Genomic DNA, 20,642 nt, shown 5'->3' on the forward strand with positions numbered 1-20,642 from the left:
GGCTAATGACGCAATTGCTTCAGGTCTCAAAATAGAGACCCCTAATTTGAGATAATTTTAAAAGATATAGCTAGTTAGCCATTGTCAGAGGGGATTTTGACTTGTTATTTTATTATAAAAGGCAAAAAAAGGATGTTTATTTACGTAAAGCGTTTTATTAAAGGTTTTGATAATTGTTACGAAAGGGTCTGGTATTTAGATAGGCTACCACAGTGTTGTTTGTCCCATAAAAAGAAAAAACTGAATATTGTTACTATTTTTGGGGGTCTGTATCACTTTTGATATATTCTACAGATTGTGCATATTTAATTAAATTCTCTTATTTTAAAGTTTAAATTAGTCAAGTCATTATACAAAAGATAAAAAGAACTTTTGTATTTATTATTTTTATTCAATATGGCGAAGTAATTTGTGAGGAAAATGTAATATAATAAATACATATAATATACAATTATTAAAAAGTAATAAAAATATAAGCTGTAGTAATGAAATGTATGTATTATTTTTTGATTCAGCAAAGTATTTTTTTTAAGGAGAATTGTAAGTAAATTCTATTTATGTATTATATAATATAATATAAAATGGTCTATAGTATAGGAAACATATATAGGCTATGTTAAAAAATATTTTCTGTATTTGTTTTTATTTAATACAGTTTGTAAGAAAAATTGTAAGGTTATGCACAATAGTATAAAAATATAATATAACAATAAATAATATAATATAATAATTATATTTTTATTTTTTATTTTTTATGTAATACAGTAAAGTATAAGGAAAATCGTAATGCTATTCACTATAATATAATAATAGAGTCTAGTAAAAATACCGGTAGGATATAGACACAATAAGCTATAATATAATAATAATATGTAATGTAATATAATAATAGGGTATAGTAAAAAAAAAAAAAAAAAAAAATCGAACCTTTTCATTTAATACGGCAAAGTAATTTTGTAAGGCAAATCGTAAGTCTGTTCACCTGTACCTGCCCTTCAACACAGACTGTTTATAATGAAAAGCCCCAAAATATGCCCAGCCGAGGCAATCATGGGATGAGGCGTAATAATGGGGCTAAATTATGACAACACTGAAGAACACAGCCTGACTGGAGAACAAGAAAGACCGATGACTCAGCATTCACCCCCGTAATAAAGGCCTTGGGGTGGCTGGACTATACTTTAAGGATATAATGTCTGTATAGTACGTTCATTATATTCCAAACAAGAATCAGGTCAGACAAAACACGTCAGGCATTCAAACATCGCTGACTCAGTCCTGATTGAAATCGTCAATAACTAAAGAAAAGGCAATATGAACCATCACATTTGATTTCCTAAGATGACATTTAGGAGAGTTTCATGTGCAGCAATGCCAGTGTTGTGATAGTTGTTGGTTAGGGTTAAGCTTTTGAAGTCTTGTTAATTAGTGCCTTCCTCTTGCAGGATGACATGGAGCAAGTTCTGACAGTATACGGACACACCTTCCGTATGAAGGTATATAATGCAGAAGACATACTGCAGTTTCAAACTCCAGACGCTCAGACAGCCACTTTCTGCAGAGCCTGTGCATCAACATGTTCGGTAAGACTGGAAGGAGTCATATAAGGAACTTTGGATATGGTGTAAATATGACTTAGTTCCGTTGTTTAAATATTTATGTTAAATATTTTGTTATAAATACGTATTTAAATTGAATTGTTGAACCAAAAATGTGACATAAATCGTGCTCATTGTTTATTATATGTTAGTTATAATTATAGTATAGTATAGTATAGTATAGTATAGTATGGTATAGTATAGTATAACAATTATATATTGTTAGGTTGTTTGTTTGTAAAAGTGAATCAGTCTTAGAATAAGAACTCAAAAAGCAAATAACCAAACGTTCGTTTTGGACCTGGTGTAAATATTATAAACAAATACAGTTGTGTATACATTTATCTTATATATGTAGTTATATGTAAATATTTATTTAAATTGAATTGAATTGTTGAACCAAAAATGCAACCTGAATTGTGCTCAGTATTTTTATTTATTTATTTATTTTGTTTATTTATTTGTTTGTGTTTTTATTGTAAAAGTGAATCAGTTTAAATATCCAGTTGTTTAAATATTTATGTTAAAAATTTAGCTAAACTATGCTCAATATTTCTATTTATTTATTTGATTTGTTTGTAAAAGTGAATCGGTTAAAGAATAAGAATTTAAAGGAAGAAAAAAAACAAAAAAACTTCATTTTGGGCCTGGTGTAAATATTATAAACAAGTTCATTTGTTAAAATATTTATGTTAAATATTTAGTTATAAAGATTTATTTAAATTTAATTGCTGAACCAAAAACTTGGGCTTATTTTTTATTTAATTAAAAGCAAATATTTTTTATGGATGGTAAATGGTAAATGGACTGCATTTATATAGCGCTTTCACAGACCCAATGGCCAATTTATATGTAATTTGTTCATATATATATATATATATATATATATATATATATGCCTATTTTTCTTTTTTTTGAAGGCATAAAAATGTGTTTTATCATTTTTAATAATATATATATATGTATATAAAAAAATTTTTTTAATGTAATGTGTCTTTTGCATAGATACCTATCAAGCACACTGGGTGGCGCTGTTCAGTAGAGCGGCCGTGTTTGCTCTCCTGATGTGGGCGCCTCTGCAGGGGGCAGCAGATTCAGAAGAGGAGGTCGTCTCAGAGTGGACGCTGTGGAAAAAGGTCCATGAAATATCCTACGATGAAAAGGTCAGTTATGGTCATTCGTGTGTGGCTTAAAATTCAGTCATTATTCACTCATGTTGGAATACAACAGGAGACACTTCGAAGACATGAGGGCGAGTGACTAAAGACTGAATTTTCATTTCTGGGCAAACTGTTTCTTTAAAAACTCATTTAATTGAAAGGTTTGAACCACTATTGTGCTTTTGAGGCACTTAACTCTGTATAAACTTGTAGTTTAAGTCACTAGTTACTGTGTTGTTTATATTATTATATGTTATACTGTACATTATGCACTGCATTTTTGTCTGTATTTCTTATGAAGTTTCACTTTATAACTGTAGAGTGACAACATTCAGAGACAGAACATCTGGGAGACAAACATGAGGATGATTGAGAAAAACAACGATGATTTTCGTTTCGGATTGTCGACGTTTAGCATGGCAATGAACAAATACGGTGACCTCGTAAGTAAAAACGACTGAAAAAACGACACTATTGAAATCATAAACAATATGTGAAACATTATGGGTTTCATTAGCTTTGTTAAATGTGGTCTTATACTGACACCTAGTGGTGTGGATGTCATCATGTACAAAAATGTGGCCCAAGATGATATCTTAACTGATGTTTGTCTTCTCTTCAGACCAGTATGGAGTACAACCGCTTGCTGGGTGCCAAAATTAACGGCCCGATAGATAGAAAAGGAAAGATTGCATCCGCTCAGACGCTCAGTTTGAATGCTAACAGACTGGGATTGACCAATGTTGACTATCGAGCTCAGGGATATGTGACTGAAGTCAAAGACCAGGTGGGATTCTCTTCTATTTTCTTAGTTGATCATCGTTCATATGCTTATTTTTATTCCAAAGTGTCATCCCAGCTAACAAAAATATAAGCTAGCTTTTGCTAACGTTGCAAAACGTTATTTCTGAAAGTTCTCTAAAGTCCAACTAAACATTTCAGGAAAAAATGTTCCATGATTAATGTATAAATAAAGTTTTTGTGCCAACATTTTGAGAACGTTATTAAAGAGATAACTTTGAACGAACGGTCTATTAACGACACCGTAATAACGTTTGTTCTTAACAATGAGAGAACCTTCCCAAAAACGTACTGTATGTTTGGTGCTAAAAAGACTGATTTGTCATGTTTGTCAGGGATACTGTGGGTCTTGCTGGGCCTTTAGCACTACGGGTGCCATCGAAGGCCAAGTGTTCAAGCGGACGGGACAGTTGGTGTCCCTCAGCGAGCAGCAGCTGGTGGACTGCTCCAGGTCTTATGGCACGTACGGCTGCAGCGGAGCCTGGATGGCCAACGCATATGATTATGTGATCAATAAAGGGTTGGAGAGCTCTGGCACTTACCCCTATACGTCAGCGGTGAGATATCTTGTTTGTTTAAAAAAGTTTGATTTTTTTCTGAGATGGCCAAACTGAATCTATCCTTTTTGGTTATGGTTGTACCAGGATATTCAGCCCTGTTTCTACGACAGAAGTTCAGTTGTTGCCAGAATCAGTGATTACAGGTTCATCCCGGCCGGAGATGAGCAGGCATTGGCTGACGCCGTGGCAACCGTCGGTCCAATCACCGTCGCTATGGATGCCGATCATCCAAGCTTCCTCTTTTACAGTTCAGGTAAGATTTCACTTCTATTGATTCTATTTCCATTCTGAAAAGAAAATAAGAAAATAATATAAAAAATAATAATTGACTAATTTCTGTTTTTTATTTATTTACTATTTGTATTATATATATTTGAACTATTATATTAACTGTTTTACTATTTCTTTATTTGTAGATATAATATTCAGTATAAATATAGATATACACAAATATACATAGCCTATTTATTTAATATTGAAATAAAACTATAATTTATTTTATTTTATTGACATCATTGACTTTATATATGACTATTATTATATAAACATTTTAACTATTCTTTCTTTCTTGTATATAATATAAATGTATAAATATACATATAATACATAAATATATATTTCATATAATGTAATATAATATATATATATTACAATACATTACATTTTATTATATTTATAGGAATCTACAAGGAATCTAACTGTAACCCTAACAACCTCAACCATGCTGTGCTTGTGGTTGGTTATGGCTCAGAGGAGGGCAAAGATTACTGGATAATCAAAAACAGGTAAGAGAACGCCCATCATTTAGGTTTATGAGTATAACACCTCATGTACACTGCTGGCAACACAACACAACTAACATAACACACCTATTTAAATGTTGTGCACTTGCAGTGTAGATTACGGTAACAAAAAGTTACTTGAATACCATGTTTCAGGACATATGTCCAAAACAATCATGGTAATTCCACTCAATTCTAGGTGTGTGACCTTGTATTTTCCTTTCTTTTCTCAGTTGGGGTACAGGATGGGGAGAAGGAGGCTACATGAGAATGATACGCAATGGCAAAAACACTTGCGGGATCGCCAGCTATGCTCTTTATCCCATCGTGTGAGACATTTTCCAATAAAGATTTATGAAGTCTGGATTTTGTCAGAAATCAGTTCATTTAGGGCACTAGTACAACTATTACACTACAGAGCTGTACTTTATTCTTGCCACAGATCATGTTTTCAGCCCATCTTAAGGTGTGTTTTTTCAAGATTTTTTTCACACCTCTCCCACTGTGTAAACACACATGTGTTTTTTCCCCGCCAGGTGTGTTTTGAAGCTATACGACTTTAGTTCTCACAATAATGGAGACAAGGTCATATGCTTAAATGTTATGTCTAGTTAAGTGTGTCGATTAACTGCGCTGTCAACAACAGGTTTGTTGTGCAGTGTTGCGTAAACTGTATTTAATCAGTGCATTTCATTCATGACAGATTAAAGATAAAATGTTACAAATTGTGAGGATGTTAAATTAAAAGAAATATTAATAACATTGATAAAAAAAACTATTTAAGTTGCTGTTTTGACCATTTTAAAAAACGTAAAATATTACAAATATTAAAAAAAATGGTAATTGCTAAAATGTATCATAAAAAAATGCTCCAAAGATATTAATTATATTATCATTTATAATGATCAATAAAATAATTATATGTGTAATGATTTAACATCTAACTGTTTATTTCATAAACAGTTTCTACATTGTAAAAAAAAGTTTTTTACAAATAAATAAATACTTTAAAAAAATGTTTCAAAAATCAATCAACCAATAAATAAAATAAACACAGGTTAAAAAGTAGACATTGTTGAAACAATGTCTGAAACATAAAAAGTTAATAATTTATGAAGTTCCTTGAGGTCACAGATATTCCTCGATTTTCCTATTGGTGGTGCCAGCAGGTGTGTAAAAATCACTGCCCCACCTCTCTTCTGTACACACTGCTATCACACACCTGGAGACAAACAGGAAGAATTTTTGAACTTTGTCAAGAGTAAAGAGTGCGCGTTGTCCAAGAGAGAATAGAGTTGTAGTCTTGCAGTACGTACATGCATATATGGCATGTACATTTATTAATGGCTAAGTTCTTATTCTTGGGAGTCCAAATGGTGTGGACTGGAGTACTGGTGCTCTTTTCTCTGGATCTCTGGGTATCTGCAGATGAGCTGGGACGTCCTACAACATTCTGGTCTGACAATGATATCCAGGTCAAAAACAACATCAATCAAGAATCATGGAGGCATATTTTCAGAAAGTATTGTGATTCCACACACATCAAGGTAAGATGTTACCTTAAAAAAAGGTTAAAAAAAAGTTCTTTTAACTTTTTATCTCACAATTGTGACTTTTTTTTCTTGCAATTGGGAGATAAAAACTGGCAATTGGGAGTTATAAAGTCAGAATTGCAAGAAATATATTCATAATTGCGATATAAACTTGAATTGTAAGATAAAAAGTTACAAGAAAGAAACAAGCTTCCATAGCCCCTAACTAATTCAATATTTTAGGCCAAGCAGGTTCAAGCATGTTTTTTTTAGGTATGTCAGATAACAGATTTGGCATGAACCCACATGGCAAGCAGCCAAATTAACTATAGAAAACTACACACACTGTTGTGTTTAGAAAGGGAAGACATTAACCCTCATTTTCTGTGTGGATCTACCTTCGTGTTGCTATCTGTCTTTTTGGCAATAGCTACATAGCAAATTTGTAAAGTATACCATACCTTAAAGGGGTGGTTGATTATGATTTTATTTTTTTAACTTTAGTTAGTGTGTAATGTTGTTGATTGAGCATAAACAACATCTGCAAAGTTACGAAGCTCAAAGTTCAAAGCAAAGGGAGATATTTTCTTTTAAAGAAAAATCGCTTGTTGAGGACTACAACAAACTGTTGTAGGGACTACACGACATTCCTCCATCACTAACCCTAAAATTTACATAAACCCCACCCCTGTAACACATTTATAGATTATCAAGACAGAATATGCTAATCAATGACTAGAAGATAACATAAGCTACATAAATTCATCAACTAACAATTTAGAGACGTCCTGTTGCATTTTGTTGTCACTTCTTCTTGAGTCTCTCCATCATTATCTGAATCCGGTTTGAACATAAAAGTATAAAAGTGTTTGAAATTTTCAGTGCATGTCTGTGTGAGTGCAAAACTGTTGAAGCTCCGCCCTCTGTGCCGGGAGCAGAAGCTCATTTGCATTTAAAGGAACAGACACAAAACGGTGCGTTTTTGCTCACCCTCAAAAAAAAAAATCTGTGGGGTATTTTGAGCTAAAACTTCACATACACACTCTGGGGACATCAAAGACTTATTTTACATTTATATTCCCTTGTGAAAAGGGAATTATACCACACCTTTAAGGGCTAAAGTTCAGATTCCCATCTCTGATTTGTACAACAGCCACACACTACTGTATATATACAATGGAATAAACAACTCCATTGTTATTCACTGTTCTTTGCAAATGCTGTTCCCAGTGCCTTGATTTCCTCTTTTTTGGTTACCGGAACAGGGTAAATGTCATTGAATATTATACTAATGTTTTTACCATAGTTCGTGTTTTTGACCAAAATAATGCCTGTATACTTTTGTAGGGTTTTCCAAAATGTCCACACATCATGCCTGGATCTCATATGATGATCTGCATTTGCTCCACAGGACTGTGATCGTGGGTATTACAGGGAGAAAAGTGGGCCGCATAAGGGACGGTGTGTACCTTGCAACTGCAATGGCCTGTCCTATGACTGCGAACCACATACTGGAAAATGTCTGGTATGATTTCATCTTTTATTTCATTAATATTTTTTTAACTTTTAAAACCCCTCATTGAGCCCCTATTTGTGGTAGGTCAACCCTAACATGATAACATAATGCATCTCTACTTTATAGTTGTGTACTCAATGCATCTTTTGCCGTGTCACATTGTGGTCCTGTCATATTGAATTGATGCTGTTTTTTTTGTTTTTTTTTGCAGAACTGCCAGTTCAATACAGCAGGCGACCACTGCGAGCATTGTATGGAGGGTTATTATGGTAGCGCCTCTCTGAGAACTTGTCGTATGTGTCCGTGCCCCTTAACAGACCCAGCAAACAGGTGCGATGTCATAGAATCATAAAAATACATACCTGAAAGTTTGCTTTGTTAATATAATTTTATTGATTTTTTAATACTTTTTAATTATTATTTATTGTCTGATTATTTGGATTGCTTATTTTTTAAATATTTTCTTTTCTTTAATGTATAATAATTTATTATTCATTTGTTTGCGCAGTTTTGCGTTTGGATGTCTCTGGGTTGGAGATGAGTTTGAATGTTTGTGCAAACCTGGTTACTCTGGGGTTCGATGTGAAAGGTGTGTATTGTTTTTAAAATATGTAAATATGCAAAAAATTGTGCATGAATGTTTTTCAAGAGATAGTTTCTCATTTACTTCATATTTTAGGTGTGCGCTTGGATATTACGGCAGGCCTTTAGTAGAAAGCGGTAACTGTCAGCCATGTGACTGTGGCCACGGTTATGTATGTGACCCGCAAACAGGCGGTAAGCAGGCTCTCATGATTTACATATTAATAGTAATAATAATAATGTAAAAATAGTCATTATAATAATATAAAAGTTTAGGCTGCTTGAATAAATCAAATAATATCTGAAAAAATGTAATTAATGTTATACATATAATATTTGTATAAATTATAATGTATATAATTAAACCCTAAAAATGACATTCATATTATAGTGAAAACATTTGTTTTCTTTGTTCTCATAGATTGTTATGGGGCTGATGACCCACACACTGGCAACTGCTACGGTTTGCGCTCAGAATTCTCAAAAATGTCTTACAAATTACTTAAAAAGAATTGTAATAATATTCTGGGCCTATAGGCCTACATGGAGCTTCTTTACAATTTTTATATTCCAGTGATCATGTGATATTTAGATGTGGATTGACTAGGATTGACTAACTCCAGGTTTTTCCTGTTAGAGTGCGATATCTGTGTCATTAAGTTAATGGATGATCTTGGAGCGATGGATGATGAGTTCTCCACACTGAAGAATCAACTTGAGTCATTTAGTCGGAATGTTACTTCATACACGGGGCTGGACCAACTTGAAGATGCCATTGCTGGTACAAAGGTCCCTACAACAATTTCCTACAACAGCACTTTGGAATGCTAATGTATTTTCACACATCGTTTTTAAACCCATTTCCCCTTCTTTAGGCTTTGGTCCACAAGTATACTAAATCTGTTTTCGCATTGCAACCAAAGATTTTGGAGCTTGAATCTGATCTCGAAAGTGTCAAAGATGACCTAACTGTACTCAATGACAAGGTACTGTTACGGCTACTTTGCTTATGGTGGTTTATCTTTATGACGTCCATCCAACCAATTACGACTTGTGTTTGTTTCTACAGGCAATTGAGATATCCTGTACTGCATTTCAGTTGCTAAAGACTTTGGACGAAACCTATCAAAGGGGGGACAACGTACGATCTGAGAGCGTGAACCTCTTACGAAAGATACAAGGTGAACCCACTAGATCCAGCTCAGCTTTTCATAGCCAATTTCTATTTTTAAATGTCTTCTTCCAACTTGCTGGAAGGTCACCAGTTGCACTTTTACTTCTTGACCCATGTAGAGTTCTTGGTCGAGTTGAAGCGCTCAAACCACACGGGTGGGAACACCGAGGAGGCCATCAGGATGTTAAAAGAAGCCCGATGGATGTTGGAGAAGATGCGAAGACAGAGCTGCAAGGTTCAGAGAGAGCTGGCTAACCAGGAGCTCAGAAAAGCACTAACACGTGGGTCAATCGCTTACGAATTACACCAGTTAGGACAGGAGTGTCCATTCCTGCTCCTGGTGGGCCAACGTTCCTGCAGAGTTTAGCTCCAACTTGCCTGGATCTTTTTTGGTAATAAGGAAGACCTTAATTAGCTGGTTCAGGTGTGTTTAATTAGGGTTGGTGTTCAACTCTGCAGGACAGTTGTCCTTTAGGAGCAGGAATGGGCACCCCTAAATTAGGACTGTGCTTTAGTGGCCAAGTACTGAGAAAGCTCTTCTTTGGGTCTGAAAGCATGCTTGTTTCTCTCACAGTACTCAACCTCATCTTGAATGACCTGATGAGTCCGCTAAATGGCTTCTTGGCTGTTGCTGATGGTATTGGACAGAATCTCATGGATGGAATGGAAGATCTTCGAGATATACAAGAGGCTCTTATAGACGCAGAGCTTGATGTGATCAAGTCCAATAGTGTGAATAAGCTCAACGAGGAACAGCTGAAAAATGTTTGGGTAATAAGCTAATAATAGGTGGCGAATCTTCTCAATAATGTAAAACAGTGACTTTGAGAACCACTGTAATATAAGATCTGCATTTGTTCACATGTCATTAAACACTTCCATCGATTGTTTGTTTAACAGAAACAGTTGAAAGTATTGAGTAAAAATCAAGGAAATATCCTAGCCAATGTGAACATGACCAGAAGGACACTAAAAGAGACAACGGATCTTCAGGAAATGATGGATGGCCTAAAGGAGGTGACAAATAATGAAATTCTTTTGTGAAACATTCACCAGTTTGGATACTTACGTTTTGTTCTCTGCCAGGAAATGTCTCATCTTGCAGCTTTGATTGATGGAGCAAAAACCGATCTAGATGCAAAGCTCGAGCTACTCTCCAACGCAAATGCTAAGCAGGGAAGTGTGAGACGGGCTGAGGAACACGCCAAGGAACTTATGAAGCTGGCTATGGACTTTCAAATGTACATCATGAGTCCTCCAAACATTCAGCAACCTTATTTTTGTTTCTAAAGAAGTTTTAATGATTACACGTGTCTCGTAGGGTCATAGTGAGCATCACCAACACAACCGCTGTTCAGAAAGCAATCGAAGCCATCAGAGCATTCACAGACATCACTAAAGCCATAAAGGAGGCGGAAGCTGCCGCCAAACGTGCCAAAGAAGCGGCTGACCAGGCTTTCGAAGTACGTCAGATGATAAATTAAAAAAATTCTAAATAAACTAAAAGTAAAAATTAGCATTAGATGATCGTAAATGTATGAACAATAAATATACAATGCTTAGTGATAAATTCTAAAAATATCGTCCTATAACCAATATTATACAGATATATTTTGCATTCTTGGTTGCGCCCCACTTATAACCATCATAAAGGGACAGGAATCTTTCATTGTTCTAGAATCAAACATTGTTCTGTTATTTTCATTCCCCAGGATGTGCGAGGACAAGATCTTGCAAATAAAGCCAAGGATCTGAAAAATTATGCAAATACTCTTCTGATGAAATCCAAGGAAGCGGAGATACAGCTAGAAGGTTGCCATTTTCACCTTTTAATGCAACTACAATAAACCATAAAATAGCATCCAGCAATAATATCAACCAATCAAGATCAACTTTTAAGAATAACACAGTCTTAATCATATGATTTAATGGGTTTATCGTGGACATGTTGTGATGTGTAGTAACAACACTTTCATCTACAGATGTCAGACAGAAATGTGAAGCTTACAAGAACCTGATCCAACAGGCCGAAAACAAACAGAACGAGCTGAAGCAAGTCATGCGAGATGTGTTGGAGAAGATGAACAACATCAAAAGAGGTCAGAAGCTCCATTTTGCTCAATCATTTCCCCACAATAAATATTGTAATGGTCTTGTCAGATGAACACTGGTGGTTTTGTTTTTTTTAGACGATATTGGCGATCTCATCATCCAAGCCAAGGAAGGTGCTTCGGATGTGAACGCCACAGCAAGTGATGCAATAACCAGAATGCAGAACATCAGCAAAGAACTGAACAAAATTAACATTTCCACTCAAGATTCAAACCTGGACGACTTACTCGATGGTGTCAACAAAACATGTGAGTCTTCTCAGCTCTTCTTTCCTTGAGTTGATCTAATGAACGTTATTCTGTATTCAGTTCAAAGATACCTGAAAAGAAAGCCTGAGCGTTTACGTTACTTTAATTCTGAGGATTATCTTCTATACAGTAACACAACTGGATCAGTCTTTCCCTTCACTAATTGACAAACTGCACGAAGTGGAGAACCAAAGTGAGAAGATGCCTGGTTCAGCCAACATATCCAGCAGTATCCAGAGAATCAAAGACTTGATCGAACAGACCAGAGACGCGGCCAACAGAGTGAGTGCTCATGGGAGAAGAGATGTTTCTCCAACCGCCACCAGATGTTTATCCTCTCTCTTATGTTCCTAGATCAGGGGGCCGATCTTGTTCTCCGGTGATGCTCACATTGAACTTCGACCTCCTAAAGACCTAGAAGACTTCCGAGCCTTCACGGCTCTTAATCTTACTCTGCACCAACCAACATCTCGAGGCGACGGAAGGCGTAGACGCCAGCTGGGTGATGAAGATGACCAGTTTGTTCTTTACCTTGGAAATAAACATGTGAGAAGACCTTTCGTTACTTAATATATAGGGATGCACAATATATCGGTACCGATATTAACATTATATGTTTCATGCTCATTTATTTATTATTTGCTAAATTTATTTTTAGCTTTTTTAGTGGGGGAGGGGGGGGGGGGGGGGTTATTGAGGGAAAATTAATTAGTTAAATAAATATCGGCCAACAATCGGTTATCGGCCATAACATTAAAAAAAGAAATCGGCTTATCAATATCAGCCGGAATTGTAATAATGGTGCATTTTATATTGATATTTAAGGTGTATCATAGGGTATCTTTTTATTTGTTGCTCTCCGGACCAACAGACAGTCACAGATTTCATTGGCCTGGTTGTGAGGAATGGTGTCCTATTTTGTGTCTACAAACTGGGTGGCAATATTCATGAGATAGAGACCAGCGAAATCACCAAGTCCAGCAATGACAAAGCCTTTATGGATAGGGTGGATTTCCGCAGGTAAACATCATTCATCACAGTAGAGCTTCGCAAATTGCGTACATTTGCATTTCTGAAAACCATTTGTCCATTTTTTTATTTCCTTTGTTCCCAAATCAGAGTTTATCAAGACGCACAGGTCATATACACACAGACTTTCACATCAACTGAACCCAAAGAACTGCAGGCCATGATTAATCGGCCTGGATCCAGGAATGGATTGCTCGACCTGGATCCCAATGAGGTCGTTTTATACGTGGGCGGATACCCAAGCAATTTTACGGTAAATAAGTAATTATTTACCGTAAATGGCCTAATGGCTCTCCTCAGAGATATTTAGATGAATGCTTTCTTTTCAGCGCTTTAAATGTTAACAAATAAATAACAAGTATACATGCTTATGCAGTTTGAAATCTGCAACATTTTCTGTTCTGTTTTTTCCCTATATTTTTGTCAAACTATCCAAAAATAACAATTAAATAACCCCCCTTCAGCCGCCTGCAGAGCTTAGGTACCCAGGATTCAAGGGCTGTATTGAGTTTTCTACTCTAAATGATCATATCCTCGGCTTGTACAACTTTCAACGTGCCGTCGACATCACAAAAAACGACTTGTGTCGAAGGTACGTTATGATGTTAAGATGATCTTAAGTCGTCAGAAGTGTTTTTTTGCTTCAAAGCTTTTAGTCATTTTTTAAAAATATTCCGTCCCTAGGGGAAAAGTCAGCACATTGGGGTATTATTTTGATGGCACAGGCTACGGAAAGGTTGACATATCAAGCTCAAACTCTTTTATTAAGTTCTTTGTTCTGAGTCATCAAATGGATGCTGTGCTTTTTTACATGGGTGACGAGGTAAATAAATTGCTATAAAAACTTTGATTCACACTTCCAAATCATAAAAAATGAAGCATTTTAAATCCAGATATGAAAAATTACACAACAATTGTTTGATATTTAATATCACAAGATTTGAATAAAAAATGTTTTGTTTGTTTACAGACCTCTATCTACTTATTTGGTACATTGGAAGGAGGCTATATTGTTTTGCGAGGAGAAAACAATGACACAATCATTTTTGAAAAATCCAAAGTAAAAGTATTTCCCCAAGTAAGTTTTCCTGTAACCTTTTAATTTATTATTATATTATATTATATTATATTATATTATATTATATTATATTATATTATATTATATTATATTATATTACATTATATTATATTATGTTATGTTATATTATATCCCTCCCTTTAGACAAACTTCATCCAGATCAGACTGACTATGAAGGATAAAAGATCAACAACAATACTTGTCACAGATTACGTTAACATTTTTTTGGGATACGTCAAAGGGCTCTTCAAAGAGGCCTACATTGGGGGTGTTCCAAATGCAATCCGGGAAAAGTATTTCTATTCTCTTTTGTTTATGATTATTGGTACATTTCTTCAGTTTTTTATCTTTATGGTTATTGGTTAGGGAGTAACTACCAAGAAAACATGTTAAATGAAAGTTAAATAAAAAACAAGCACATTTAATTTCCAATTGTCCTAAAAGAGGCTTAATTTTCCTGCAATATTCACCTAACCAAATATAATTTTTTACATCATTTTTCTCCCTCCAGATATAATATTGTTCTTCCATCACTAAGAGGGTGTGTCAATAACGTCCAGGTAGATGTCACTTCTAGTTTTACAGAGGAAGTTGGAATTGTCCAAGGATGTCCAAATCCTTTACTGGTAAGACAGTTTGTGTGGACACGTAGTGATGGGATAAACAAAGCTTTTCGAAACTTTGAATCAACTTGCTTCACAAAATAAACGCCATGTGCTGGTGACAGAGATCATCGTGCCCCTTGCGGCGTAACAATACATTTCAATACATTTCGAACAGTTATGAAGTAACAAAGCCTCATTTACTGAAATCACTTGACTTTGGCAGTTTGGTACATGCTCCAAATCACTGGTTCGAAACAATTGAGTCGCAAAGGTTTAAAAGCTTCACAAAGCAGGGTTTCCTTCCATCACTACTTCATCACGTGCATGCAGGAGAAAATTCATCTGAACTGGTTGGCTGTTTTCAGGGTTCCCGAGAGGCTACTTTTGAATTTGGAAGTTCTTTGTCGGTGTTATCCACTAATAAAGAGACAGACTCTGAGACAATGCTTTCACTTGGATTTAAGACATCCCAGGAAAATATTCCAGTCTTAGTACAGACTGGTGGAATGGTTAGTTAATCATTATAATGGGTTGTGAGTTGGCTGTATGTTTTTTTATGGTTCTAATTTCAACATTTATTTTTGTAGTTCTTTATACATATTTTATTTAACTATATATATATACTTTTATATAATACATTTTAGATAATAATTTATATATATATATATATATATACTTTTATATAATACATTTTATATAATTATTTATATATATATATACTTTTATATACTACATTTTATATAATTATTTTTATATATATAATATATATTTATACATTTAATTTTAACTTAAACTTAAACTTAAGAAATAATGAAGAGATTTACTGATGTTTTCCTTTGGTCTGCAGAATAAAGACTTTTTGCTGTCTTTGAAAGACGGCTTTGTCGAAATGAGTGATCGTACGGAAAAAATTACATTCAGAAACAAATGCGAAATTGGAAAATGGCACTACATAACGGCCTACAGAAGCAGCGGGGGGTAAGAAAAAAATATCTTGGTAAACTTACTTGCAGAGATGCTTTTCAATACTTCATGTTGAACATTTCCCATCAGGATGCAGCTAAACGTCGACAACACAGACATTAGAGGTCCACCATCGTCATCCACGTTCGATGAACTCGAAGAAAATTTTATTTTGGGGGAAGATTCATTTAAAGGCTGTTTGAGGAACTTGTATTTACGGAGGTTTGATTTTATGATTTACTCGTATTGCGTTATCATGACATATAACAGAAATAAGCCACTCATAGTGTCCTTATGATTCAGTCCACAGAGCGGCTACATTCCAGCCGACTTGAGCAGATTCAATCAGACTGGAAGTGTATCTTTGGGATTCTGTAAAGCTGAGCGCCCCCCTCTGGACACATTTAAGAAGCGTAGTAGTGGGTTTAAACTCGCAGTTTTGGTAAGGGCCATGACATTTTCCCAAACACACTTGAAGAACTTGACCAAACACAGTACATCAGGAGTTTATTTAAATATGCATGATGGCTAATTCTACCACTAACCCGGACGTCAAGGTCACTTCAGTGATTTCAGTGAAGGCCTCAAAAAGAGAGAAGCGCTCAAAATGGCATCCGTGAGACAAAATTACATTATTGATAGAGGTTTTGCTTGTTTGATTGCTCTAAAATGCCTTTTTTAGCTACACAAATATATATATATATGTCAACATAAAGCAGGACCCCCTTATGGTGGCTACCATGTTGAGATCACATGACTAGTTGAACTGCACTGACTTTAGCTTCCTGCATTCACAAACACTTTCGGTTGCAAAAAAAGTTATGATGGGCTTGCCTACGAATAGGGTATTTTTAAAATGGCAGTGACAACTGAAAAGTTTTGTTGTTGTATGAGGCGGCCTCCACACCACTAGGTGTGAGTATTGAGTTAATAAAATGTTAACAAAAAAATATAGTGCACCTTTTAAACATTTTGCACTGAGATCATTAAATACACATTTTAAGTGGGAATACAAATGTGACATTTAATGTCATTTGTCAGTCTATGTTTTGTTGTTTTTAAAAGGGAAGCTTTAAACAAAGCTGCAGAAACACAAAATCTGTCAAACACACCTACCACCTTGGATCCAACAGCCAAATGCAGTTTAAAATAGATCCGGAGGAGCTCAATAACTGGTAAATTTAATTAATTAAGTATTAATATTTCATTTTGTAGCATTTTTACGAAATCTTTCTTTGTCTTACAGGCCCGATTTTTCCCTAGACATCCGCACCACATCATCTGAAGGACTTTTACTCCATATCTCAGGGACACATGGTGTTCCTCTTGTGATCCTGTATTTGGATGATGGAAAAGTCAAACTATCTGTTGGGGAAGATAAAGTGATTTCCTCTCAGGAGATCAGTGATGGTGACTGGCACAATGTATGTAGCAAAATGCCAAAATGGTGCATTTTCATAACTGCAAAATCTTTAGTTTTAGTTCATGTTCTGTGTGTACAGATCAAGTTCAGAGTGAAGAAACACAAATTTCGTTTAGCTGTGGATGGTGTTCAAACACCCGATGGTCAGCAGTTGAAAGGATTCACACATGATCTGCGGTCTCCTGTCTATGTGGGACATCTTCAGACGCTTCACACAACATATGTACGAATGTGCAACTTCCTTATTTCAGCTTGTAGCTCAACCGCAAGTCTTTTGTTCTTGTCAAAAGGCATCACACTGTTTTTTTTCCACAGGGAGAAGTCCCTCAGAAGAGTATAGTCGGATGCATCCGTGACCTCAGGGTTTCCAAGGTTCTCTTAGTGGATCCAGCTGTCAATCATGGGGTCACGCCGTGTTTTAAAGGAGTGACTGAGAAGGGAGCGTATTTTGCTGGAAATGGCGCACATTTAGTCTTAGGTTTGGCCTTCATGTTGATACAAATGTGTATTGTGACAGAAAAATAGGTTCAAGAAATTAAATAAATGTTTTTGTTTGGCAGAAAAGTACCATATCTCTGGTTCTACATATGACTTGGCTTTTGAAATTCGACCCAGGAACCTCACAGGCCTTATTTTCCACAAAAGCGATAACCATGGACGGACGCTCACTCTTTTTCTCAAGAGAGGAAAGGTGAATGAAAATATACTTTACGAGTATTTTAAAAATCATTGTATTTTGGCTGTATTATTGATAAAAACAGGATTTTGAAGGAAGATAAGACTAAAAAGTTTGTGGAATGCTAATGCTTGGCATGCATACACTCTTGTAAATAATGTACTAAACATGTTTTTGTGTTTCTGTGCTGGTTACAAACCTAATTATAAAGTAAAAATTTATTATCGTAACCTTGAACACATCGGTTTGTAGCGCATACTGTTTTAATGTTTACTGCACTTATAGTTTACAGTCTTATAGTTTTTTACCTATAGCGGCTAATGAATCAGAAGTCTCGCTTATTCTGTACGCTAACGCTAACTTTCACGTTGAAAAATACTGTGGGCATTTCTCGCTAACAATCACTAAGATTATATTCAAAATGTTGCCGTAGAAGAAGAAAGTGGGTCTCATTCACTAAGTGTGTGTGCGCAAAAAAACATCGCGAAATTGCATACGAACATTTTCACAAAACAAATAATGATTTGTCAATAACTTTACTACTAAAAATGTAATCTTAATTTACGTATATTTACAGTATATTCATATGCACATGCTGGAAATTAGGCAGAATATTTTTGTGAGAACTTCTCCTGTGTGTATTAAAAATACAAATTATTCACACAATTATTAGTGAATGAGCCCCAGGGTGCGCTAATGACCGATAGCGCCCCTTGTGGACACTTTAGAATTCAAGAGTGTCTGTAATCAAGATTTTCTAGTTTGCATTTGTGTCAATGTACTTTCATAACGTACGTTTTGGGCCCGTTTCTGGACTTTAACGCTATAATTACGTTAAATATCACATAATGTATGCGATCTGTGTGGAATTATGCTTCATTAGGTGGTGGTGAAAGCATACGACGGAGAGCACCGCTATGGCACCGCATTGACCCCAACACGACCCCTCTGCGGTGCGTTTCACCATGTGGCAGGTACTAGCCTACTTTACTACTTTTTTTTTCTTATCAAGGTAGATTATAAAAGACAATTTTCAAAAACGTAAGTGAGGTTTCATTTATTTCAAATGACGTATCCCACAGTGTCCTTACGGCAGAAAACTATCGAGCTGAGAGTAGATGAAGCAACATCACGAGTCATACGGCGTTCTGTATCACGTAGGCCTACTACAGAGCAAGAAACGATCTACATCGGTGGCGTTTCAGGTAAAGCCCGCATTCATGTAGCAAAAATGTCTCTTCTTGCATGAAAGGCCTTTCAGTGCATAACAATTTACAGTTCTGTCTCTTGTTAATGCAGAGAACGTGAGGGAAGGAGTGGAGATGCGGACATCTTATGTGGGGTGTTTGCGGAACGTACGGTTTAATACAAATCCTGTCTCGTTTGAGGATGTGAGTGTATTCGGCCCCATAAACACTGCCGAGTGCCCGACCGAATAATGGAAGGATGAAACACAAAACAAGCACTGCATAAAAATAAATGTTTGTTTCGGAAATTGGATTGGAAATTGACCTTAAAAATAGACTTGATACACAAATATATACAAAATGCAGGGGTTGTTTTGAGTGCCTTTATTGAAAGGACTTGCTAGCAGATTTCCTAAAAAATTGTAAGAATCAATGTATATGACGGTTAAAAAAGTGTATGGAAATAAAAATGTATTTAAAATGACTTGGTTGACTGTGCTTGCTCTTGCCATCCGGGTGGCTTCTTCTTGTGTAAATAAATGTATTTACACAGCTGGTACGTCTTCTGTTCGATGCACTACTCCACCAAGAAGTTCAGGGCAGAAAGACAGATGTCTGCCCGCACTTTCATCATTTATTCATAACGTGCATTAATGTGTGAATATTCTTCCACATTTAGGCAATACAGAAAGCTTTCTTTTCCTCGTTTCTTTTTGTCTCTTTTGCTTTCTGTCTTATGTTATTCACGTGAGTGCAGTGAATTTTGCGATAAATTCTCCTGTGTGTATAAATACGAATTATTCACACAATTATTAGTAAATGACACAGGCTGTGCTAATGACCACTAGCACCCGATGTGGACACTTTAGAATTTAAGAGTGTCTGTAATCAAGCTTAGTTTGCTGCATAAGGGAAGTTTCGGGCCCGTTTCTGGACTTTAAGGCTATAATTATGTTCAATATCACATATAGAAACAGATCTGTGTGGGATTATGCTTCATTACATGCACTGTGAAAAATTGTTTTAATTTTTTTATCATCACATCTATCTTTTGTCGAATCAACTGATTGATTTAATAATAATTGTGGTTTAGATAACAATAACATAATATTTTGAGTTTCTATTTATTAAATCAATCTCCTTCATTGCATTAACTAAAATTTTCAAAATCAATGAACTAAAAGTTTTAAGGCAACCAAGTACATTTTTTACATTGAACCAACAATATTTTTTTTTACAGTGGTGGTAAATGCGAACAATGGAGAGCACCGGCCATACAGAAAGCTTTCTTCCTCATTTCATTGTCTCTTTCGCTTTCTGTCTTCTCTAATGCTAAGTGCGGTGAATGTGTTATTGTAGGTTAACTTTGAAGGAACATTTCATTGGCTGAAACTAATGAACAGACACGCCGCCTTCACTGATCAAATTAGTTTCATACTAAAATGTATGAATGACAATCTGTTTTCAATCCCTCCACTGATTGAATTGTTAGTTGTGTCCCAAATGATGCACTAGGCCTATACACTATGTGCTTATGCACTATGTAGCCTACTACTCAACCGTGTTGTGTGTGAATTTTATAAGGTTATTTTATATAGGCACTGAAAGAGCGAACT

At 35.4% G+C, this 20,642-nt stretch overlaps 2 protein-coding genes across 2 annotated transcripts; both read left to right on the forward strand.

Annotated features, from left to right (window-relative positions):
• The first annotated feature begins 1,444 nt into the window (after nucleotides 1-1,444).
• cts12 (cathepsin 12) lies at nucleotides 1,445-5,265 on the forward strand. Its single transcript, XM_079594142.1, has 8 exons — nucleotides 1,445-1,583; nucleotides 2,604-2,761; nucleotides 3,079-3,201; nucleotides 3,381-3,545; nucleotides 3,895-4,116; nucleotides 4,204-4,372; nucleotides 4,799-4,904; nucleotides 5,135-5,265. Exons 1-8 carry the CDS (start codon nucleotides 1,577-1,579, stop codon nucleotides 5,232-5,234), a joined length of 1,050 nt encoding a protein of 349 aa, XP_079450268.1. The 5' UTR covers nucleotides 1,445-1,576; the 3' UTR covers nucleotides 5,235-5,265.
• Nucleotides 5,266-6,091: 826 nt separating this feature from the next.
• Nucleotides 6,092-19,510, forward strand: lama3 (laminin, alpha 3). Its single transcript, XM_079592166.1, has 38 exons — nucleotides 6,092-6,448; nucleotides 7,845-7,958; nucleotides 8,161-8,279; nucleotides 8,458-8,538; nucleotides 8,629-8,726; nucleotides 8,953-8,994; nucleotides 9,169-9,320; nucleotides 9,407-9,517; nucleotides 9,601-9,712; nucleotides 9,825-9,986; nucleotides 10,280-10,476; nucleotides 10,606-10,722; nucleotides 10,792-10,946; nucleotides 11,027-11,168; nucleotides 11,418-11,517; nucleotides 11,688-11,804; nucleotides 11,895-12,065; nucleotides 12,196-12,347; nucleotides 12,420-12,611; nucleotides 12,937-13,085; nucleotides 13,185-13,347; nucleotides 13,559-13,686; nucleotides 13,779-13,917; nucleotides 14,065-14,172; nucleotides 14,317-14,465; nucleotides 14,684-14,798; nucleotides 15,143-15,286; nucleotides 15,625-15,755; nucleotides 15,831-15,962; nucleotides 16,044-16,182; nucleotides 16,806-16,915; nucleotides 16,987-17,164; nucleotides 17,243-17,386; nucleotides 17,479-17,641; nucleotides 17,724-17,854; nucleotides 18,723-18,813; nucleotides 18,922-19,044; nucleotides 19,139-19,510. Exons 1-38 carry the CDS (start codon nucleotides 6,218-6,220, stop codon nucleotides 19,276-19,278), a joined length of 5,142 nt encoding a protein of 1,713 aa, XP_079448292.1. The 5' UTR covers nucleotides 6,092-6,217; the 3' UTR covers nucleotides 19,279-19,510.
• The last annotated feature ends 1,132 nt before the right edge of the window (nucleotides 19,511-20,642 follow it).

The sequence above is a fragment of the Phoxinus phoxinus genome (assembly GCF_949152265.1).
Source record: "Phoxinus phoxinus genome assembly, chromosome: 20".
NCBI classification, from domain to species: Eukaryota; Metazoa; Chordata; class Actinopteri; order Cypriniformes; family Leuciscidae; genus Phoxinus; species Phoxinus phoxinus.